This window comes from Teleopsis dalmanni, chromosome 1 (assembly GCF_002237135.1).
Source record: "Teleopsis dalmanni isolate 2A chromosome 1, ASM223713v2, whole genome shotgun sequence".
Taxonomy (NCBI): domain Eukaryota; kingdom Metazoa; phylum Arthropoda; class Insecta; order Diptera; family Diopsidae; genus Teleopsis; species Teleopsis dalmanni.
Window position 1 is genome coordinate 139622725 of NC_051846.1, and position 8719 is coordinate 139631443.

The following is an 8719-nucleotide window of genomic DNA, read 5'->3' on the forward strand; positions in this document are numbered from 1 at the left end:
TACTTTTTATATATTTATTAATTTTAAGAAAAAATATCTCTAGCTATGTTAATATAATGAAAAATAAAAACATTTAATAATTAAATAAAACATAAAACATAAATGAAAATAAAATAATCATGAATAAAAAATAAATTATTAAAAGGCCACATAATATATGATTATAACTTATATAACAACTTAGTCCTATATCATCTATTTATTGCGTTCAGGTAATAACGAAACACCACGTAATATATTGATTGTAAAGATTATACGGTATTTAAATGCGGTATTTAAAACATTCTTTACAAACATGAATGTTAAACAAAGAAAGTCACTAGTGCTGACTTTCTATATTCCGTCTCATAAAGATAGTATGCCTCTTGAAAATAAACACCAAGGGACAGTTTTTCAAAAATTCATCACCAGCGATCAGGTGTGCTGATAACGATGATCTATTAGGCAGGAATATTGGATTTTTAAAACCAAATATGACACTAGTTGGCTTTATCATAATTTTGGGTATATGTATATGTAAAATTTTCACAAACTATTGACCGTCTTTGGTATAAGATTAGAATAAAGTGGCAGTTTTTGGCGTCGAAGTGCACTTCCCACAAATAAAGTATAAGAGTTCATCAAACGACAGTACTGAAAGACCATCAACAAAAAATATAAAGCGTGATTTCATATGGTAAGCGTTAAAAAGCCATGGGTCCCTGACAAGTCTCCAAATTTGAATATGTCTGTAATTTTAAGAGATGACAGCTGTGTTAGATCAGAAACCAAATAGACCTCCAACAATTTTTGTTTCTTGTAACAGAGTACATACCTCTATAGTTTCTAATTTGCACAGCCACAACTACGACATAATAATAGAGAAAACAGTTTCAATTAAAATAGAGCTAAGAGCCATCTAACAATAACATTTATTTTTTCTAACTTTTATACTAACCGAAGAAAAGGAACTCATCCTTTTGAATGTATGTCCTCTATTTTAGGTCAGAATATCCCCTCTTCTATTTTTGAATGTTCTCTCTCTGAGGCCAGAATGTCCTCTCTTTGAGACCAATAAGAGGACACCTTATTGAGGAGATCTCTAAATATAACTTTCATAATATATTTACGACATCTTAACATAAAGTTAAGAAATTTATTTGTAAACTAATTAAACCAAAAAAATTTTGAGACCTAATAATAAAACACAGAAATAAATATAAAAATAATTTTTATCAGCATTGTTTATGTTTATAATATTGATTTGACTAAATATAACGTTTATCAACTTGACTGGAGAGGCCTCCAATCAATTTCATCAAAATTCATATAAAATTGCATTATTCGAACAACCAAATTTTTTTTTTATTTTCAACATTATGTTTATAACAAATGCATAAATATTAGTCACAAATAAAATATTCAAATGTTATTATCAAATAAAATTTTTCGCTTTCATATCTGGAAAAAGAAATATTTCATATACTCTCAGAATGTGTCGACATTTTGAGATTATTTGTTAATGGTCGACTTATATTTGACGTTAAAAATATATGACTAAATTAGAACAAATTAGAACAATTATATTTTATTATAAAAATTTTGAATAAGGATCTCAAAATATTAATAATGACACAAATAATTTAGTTAATTGTTAAATGAAAAATTAATCTTAAGCTTTAGCTTTCAGATTAAGCCTTGGTTTTAACTTAAAAACAATAACAATTAGGCAATGTCTTTGTTTTAGAACTGTGTTGTCTGTTATACAATTCCTGAAACTACTCTCAAATACCTTTCATCATGCCAAACACAAATGCCTAAATGGATCATATAAGCTTCATAGTTTATCATATCAGTGGATTTATATAGAGATTAACTTCCTATCTAGAGTTTCTTTGCTGCAGATAACTTATACTAATAAATTTATAACTTATAGCCACGTTGTTAGAGGACTCAGTTAATTTACTGAGTTCAAACATATAATTGTTTGAAGGTGCGTGCTCTGATAATCGAGTCAACATTTTTATTAACAGCACACAAAAAATCATATTTTTAATTTATCTATTTATATTTCTAATATAGAAAAATTATATATACATGGACCATAATTTACAGACTACAGCTTACAACTTTGCACTAAAGTAAACTAGGGGTACTTCCTTGGTGTTTTCATAGATTGCGAAGAAAACTAGGATTATTATTGCATAGACATAATGCAAAGTGTCAGAATGAACTGTGAATACATTATCCCAACAATAATTGTAGCAACGCCTAAAGTAAAGTTTTCCAAAATATATAAACAAATATTAGCGTGCGAAAGAGAGTATGTTCACAAATTTTAGAACATATAAATAACAGGTAAGAAATATTTTAAAACAGTCAGTCATATGAGAAGTCTTAAACGTATAAGAAGTATTGTTTATAAACAAAAATGATTATTTTGATTTTAGTGGTTCTAGCAGTGATTTTATTTCACTATATAAAACGCATATATTCATATTGGGAACATCAGAATTTTCCATATGATCAGAATAGTAAAATACCATACGGTTGTTTGGAATCCGTCGCTAAACATAAGAAGTCCATGGGTATGACAATGTATGATGTTTACTTAAGATCGAAAGAACGTTTTTTGGGTGTTTATTTATTATTCCGACCGGCGATTCTAGTACGTGATGTTAATTTAGTACGTCATATATTGGCAGAGGATTTTGCTAGTTTCCATGATCGTGGCATATATGTGGATGAAGAAAAGGATCCACTTTCAGCAAATATATTCTCATTAGAAGGCAAAAGTTGGCGTGATATGCGTATTAAGTTAGCACCACTTTTTACATCCGGAAAATTAAAGGCAATGTTCAGTACTTCAGAGGAAGTAGGTGATAGAATGATTGCCCATTTAAATACACTGATACCGGAAAAGAGTACTATGAAGATTGATTTAAAGGAAATTTTTACAACGTAAGTTTAGAATATTTTGTTATCATTTAATAATATGTAAATAATATTTTTGTTATTTTATAGTTATGCTATTGATATTATAGGCTCAACCATTTTTGGTTTGGATATCAATAGTTTCGAGAATCCTACTAACAAATTTAGAAATATAGTTCGTTTATCCCACAAAAATACACATCCTGCCGCAATTTTGGGTATGCTGTTATATTTGTTTCCATCGTAAGTAAACTGAAGTTGAAGTAGAAAATAGAATAATAAGAATATAACAAGTATGTCATAATACGAGTATATATATACTAACCTAATATCGTATGAACATAATTACATATTTGTAATACAATTAATTGAATATTATATATATTTACGAACAATTATTTCAGGTTGGTTAAATTTTTGTTCCGTAAATTTGGATTGAAGAATCCAGTGGCATTAGAAATGCTTAAAATAGTAAAGGACACTATCGAATATCGTGAAAAACATAATATTGTACGTAAGGACATGTTGCAGCTATTAATGCAATTAAAAAATACCGGTAAAATTGAGGAAGATGATAACTTCGATGCTAAAGTAACAAAGAAAGCAGGAAGTTTCATTGAAAATATTTCAATTGAAACCATAACAGCACAGGCGTTTGTATTTTACATTGCTGGTCAAGAATCTACAGCCTCAGCAGCTGCTTTAACTATCTTTGAACTCGCACAATATCCTGATATACTGAAAAAAGTTACCGAAGAGGTCAATAGAGTTTTAGCTGAAAATAATGGGAAAATTACTTACGAAACTTTGCAAAAAATGGAGTACCTAGAATTGTGCATTAATGGTAAGTTATTGATAATCATATTATATTCATAATATATCTTTATATTTTCTAGAAACTTTACGAAAGTATCCTAGCTTGCCATTAATGAATCGTATTTGCACACAAGACTATCAAATACCAGGCAGTGATAAAATTATCAAGAAGGGAACAAATGTTCTTATATCTCTATTTGGTATACATCGTGATCCGGAACATTTTCCAGATCCAGAAATCTATATTCCAGAACGTTTTCTACCTGAAAATAGTAATTACAATCCCAAAGCTTATATGCCTTTCGGTGAAGGTCCACGTCATTGTATAGCACAACGCATGGGTAAAATTAATTCTAAATTGGGTGTAGTAAAGATTTTACAAAATTTCAATATTGAAATAATGCCAAAACAAGATATCGAAATCGATAACTATTCAATTCTTATTGTACCAAAAGGTGGAGTTAATGTTCGCCTATCGAAAAAATAAACAAATTAAACCACAAATTTTGAAATACTTAATTAAATATTGGATTTTTGTGGTAGTAGATTTTAGGGACAGTTCTATTTTTAGTTTAAGTATTTTAAGAAAAATTTGGGAATATATTTAATGTTAATGCAGTTTTTGAAGTTATGTATGAATTTTATATAGTATATTTTATTTTTATTAATATAAGCTAAGATGCGTTGTCACAAGAATACATCAATTGTGCGTGTGCTACCTTGCTTTTAACTGTGTGTGAAGATATTTTTGATAAAATAGACCTTTGTTAAATTTGAGCATAGTTTATATGGTAGTATAACTATGTCTAGCATTATGCTTATTTGCTTATTTAGGAAGATATATTGGAAAAAATTCAATTTGCTTGTTATATCTGCTTAGCGAAAGTGTAATATTTTATTAACAACACAATTTAAAAAATTGGTTAGACTATTCGAGTTAGACTATCAGACCAATGTGTGCAATCAGTAACTTATACCGGAGCATTTTAACAAATAAAACCGGATCAGAGAAAGTTATTATTGTCAGAATCGATACGACTAGGGGCACTTTTATTTCACTTAAACAGACTTCGAACTGCAGCGATATAAGTAAGTCTAGAAAATTTGGCGTATTTAGTATTAGAATAAAAGCAGTGGAAGAAGTGGAGGAGTAACATTACAATACAATCTATTATTTTGACCTTCATATCTCCAAGGTATCTTGCAAATGTGATGACCTATCTGCGGGTTCTGACAGGCGAAATACAAATGGCACTTTATAAGATTACAAAGCAATATTGCTTGGTGGGCACTGACATGCAATCTGCCAGGTTCTAGAACCGTTGCACCAACTATAACTTGAAGAAGAATACGAGACTGTAAATTGAGAATACGAATTATTTATGAACCCATATCATTTCCTTTTTTTTATTACGATTGATCTATTCAGATTTAGTGCTTTTAAAATCGTTAAAGCTTTGTGTTAAATATTTTTCTTTTTAAAAAATAAAAATAATATAAATCAACAAAATTTAATGAAAACAAGTGTTTTCGTTTAATTGTTTAATTATTCATATTTATTATAAAGATTGTACGTGCAAATTAAGAGTAAATAAAATTGGTGTTCGTTTAACATTAAGATGAGATCATATTTACTTCGCCAATATCACTAATAAAAAGCTTTAAGAATTTTTTGTAATAAATTAAGCTTTTCCGAAATAGATCTAAAACTTAGAATGCTGTCATAAAGCACTAAAATGTTGTCGTCGGTGTTCTTCATGGGGATATAGCTCAGTGGTAGAGCATTCGACTGCAGATCGAGAGGTCCCCGGTTCAAACCCGGGTGTCCCCTGGAGATTTTTTTCATTGTTTTAAATTTTTTTTTTAATTTTTTGAACCTTGTTTTTTCATTTATTATTATCCTTTTTTATCATTTAAAATAATTGTATATATGCATAATTTTTTATTTTGTTAAAGTAAATACACTTTATAGACAATATTAAAATATTTTCAAAATTGTATGTCCATATAACGAAATTTTATGTCATATAAATAAATTATTTTATTTATTATTTATTATTTCATTTAATATATATTATTTATAAATATATTTATATTTCATTTAAATAAATTATATTTATATTTAATTTAAAATTTTTTTAATTATTCATTATTTCTTATAGTTTATTAAAAATCATAGAAAAATTAATGTACATATTTAGAAAATACACAGTATCGTCTCAATAATCGTAACTACTAAATATTTAGAAAATACACAGTATCGTCTCAATAATCGTAACTACTAAATATGTTATGGGGCTGTTGCTTTTATTAAATTATTGCACCTACTAAGGGTAAGAAGAATATTAATACTGAAAATATGATGTGCAAAACAAATAAATAAATTCAATTTTTTTAAAAAAATATCTTTCGTGTAGTTTTTTTATTGGCAAATCTTACTTTTTATTAATGCTTCTTCTTCCTTAATATCTTTTAGATTTATTTTGTCATTTAGAGCGGTATTTCATCTATCTGACCGGAAATAAAATTTTTAACAAAAACTGATATGTATTTTTATATATAATTTTATGGATATTAATTTAATTTTAATGAAATTAATAATATTTAATATTAATTTTTTTGATCATTATTAAATTAATATTGGTTTTTTCATTAGCCTTAATCTTTCCTTCGTTGAAAAATATTTTATGAATATACAGAAATTAAATATATATTTTTTATTTGTGTTCATACGTTAATATTAGAAAAGCTTTATATTAAAATAAATCAAATCAAATTATTTTATTTTATTTTATTTTATTTTATTTTATTTTATTTTATTTTATTTTATTTTTTTTGTATCTTTTTTTCTTATTTTTATATAATTGTATAAAAGGTAGTCTGCATTCATTCAATATTTATTTTTAAATTTAAAAACAAAAATATATAAATTTAATATATATTAAAAACTTCAAACTCTTCATATGAATAAAAATTTAAAAAATAAAAATGTATATAAAGGTTAAGAAGCATCGGTACAATTGCGTAAAAAATATATAAATTTTTACAAAGAAATATATTTAATTTAATAAACAATTTACAAAAGACACAAATGAATTTTCTTATGCCCCACAAAGGATTTGTAAGGACCATTAAACTTTGCTAACATTTATCTGTACTGATGGAAACATATTTTTCATTGTTAGATGTGCTGCGACTAAATTGCTACGTTTTGCTTTATGACTTTTGTGCCGTAGCCAAGCCAATTATTATTTCATATAAAAATTCCTTAAAAAAATGATAAACCGCAATTCTTCATAAAATATTCCAAAGAAAAATAATTCAGTTTGTTTGCATCATTGATTTCACTTAAAATGTGCTGAAATGTAAATTGTCATTTAAAAAAAAAGGAAAAAATAAAAAATATTTAATGGAAAACTCTGGGGATACAAAAAATAATTCCATTGTAGTTGAATATTAATCATCGAGAATGGTTTTGTTATACAAAAAACAAAAACTCTGGGGTAAACATAATGAATTGAAAATATATATTATAGATTATTAAATAGAAAAAATTTTCTCATACATTAATAATTTATTTGTTGTTATATATAACTGTTATATCTATATTTGTGGTTTTCAAGCCGATTGAGGAAAGTCAATTTTAGAAAAAGTTATAGCATTTTTTTTTAAATATTTGGTACACTCTTATCTTCAATCCCCTTAAATTCTCCTGAAATTATTTGTTTTCTTTTTAGCACTTCTCTTTTGACCGTTTAAAATAGTAAAAATATCATGTGAATGGCCACTTTATCTAGATCACAAAATTGTGATTAACTCTTGCCATATGTATTGACAATACTATTGATGAATAAATATCAATATATTGCATTATTGAAAGATTTAGATTGTATGTATCTCAAAATTATAATTTTATATATATTCGAATAATGTTTTCTCAAGTATTATATTATATTTCCAATCCAGTTAGAACTACTTTTGTTTATGAAATTAAGATTTGGTTATTTCCATTGGCATAAGCTGATTTAAGCATAAGAAATAGCTTATTTGTTTATATTTCACATATAAGAAATATTTCAAATTTTGAACATTTCCATTTGGGAATTGACATTTTTCGCCTTATATCGTTTTATTTATAGTGAGGTCATTTATATAAAAGCTCTTTGTATATTAAATTATTCTCATTAGCGGCCTTAATGAGACAAGTGGAAACATGGTATTAAACTGTTAAGTTTTTTCCAAACTCCCCTAAAAATATACGAAGTTTATTTTTGAATTCTGCTAACCAAACAAAAAAATTTAAACAAGATTTTTTACTTTACTTCAATATTTTTCTATCTTATTCTAAAAATGTCAATAAACTTTTAGTAACACCCACTTTATCGTCTGAACTCATCATCATACGTTTTTTTTTTTAATCAAGCAGTAATCAACGACCACGTCAATCTGGTTTCCATATAATAAAATAAAAAAATAAATAATAAAAAAATTAATAAAATATTTGTTTAATATTTTATTAAAATAAAAATTTATCGAAAGAGTTATAATATAAAAGTTTAGAGTAATAAGAGACACGAATGTAAATTAATTATAACCTATTAGAAATATTAAGTTAGGTAAATAAAAAAAGAGTTTAAGAATCTATACCCTACATCAAGCAATTAAATATATTTTTTTATATGCTGCCCTGGTGTAAATTGTAATTTAAATTAGCGCAGATATATTAGATTCATATAAACTTGTAAATATTTTCTTGTCAGATATTTTTGTTATCCGGAAATTATTAATACTATTATGTTGAACATAGTTTCAGTACGTGTGCAACTTGGATAGAGATGAACTAAGAACTATTAACAATCTCTAACTACTAGAAATAAATAACTGAATCAGATATTTTTTTGTTTAACCATCTATATGTTTAATGTTAATTTTAATAATATTATTAAAATACTTTAATAAAATATTTTCTTAATTATTTTAAAATTATTAA

The 8719-nt window shown here is 25.9% G+C and overlaps 1 protein-coding gene and 1 non-coding gene across 2 annotated transcripts; both read left to right on the forward strand.

Annotated features, from left to right (window-relative positions):
- The first annotated feature begins 2410 nt into the window (after nucleotides 1–2410).
- LOC119666333 (probable cytochrome P450 6d4) lies at nucleotides 2411–4221 on the forward strand. Its single transcript, XM_038075616.1, has 4 exons — nucleotides 2411–2940; nucleotides 3004–3156; nucleotides 3318–3757; nucleotides 3810–4221. The coding sequence occupies exons 1-4, from the start codon at nucleotides 2411–2413 to the stop codon at nucleotides 4214–4216; spliced, it is 1530 nt and encodes a 509-aa protein (XP_037931544.1). The 3' UTR covers nucleotides 4217–4221.
- A 1267-nt stretch (nucleotides 4222–5488) lies between these two features.
- On the forward strand, nucleotides 5489–5560 carry Trnac-gca. Its single transcript has one exon. It is a non-coding gene; the product is annotated as a tRNA-Cys (tRNA).
- Nucleotides 5561–8719: the final 3159 nt, after the last annotated feature.

Coding starts and splice junctions, on each gene's coding strand:
- LOC119666333 (XM_038075616.1), top strand. CDS start 2,411: ATGATTATTTTGATTTTAGTGGTTCTAGCAGTGATTTTATTTCACTAT. Junction 2,941..3,003: donor TTAAAGGAAATTTTTACAAC/GTAAGTTTAGAA, acceptor GTTATTTTATAG/TTATGCTATTGATATTATAG. Junction 3,157..3,317: donor CTGTTATATTTGTTTCCATC/GTAAGTAAACTG, acceptor CAATTATTTCAG/GTTGGTTAAATTTTTGTTCC.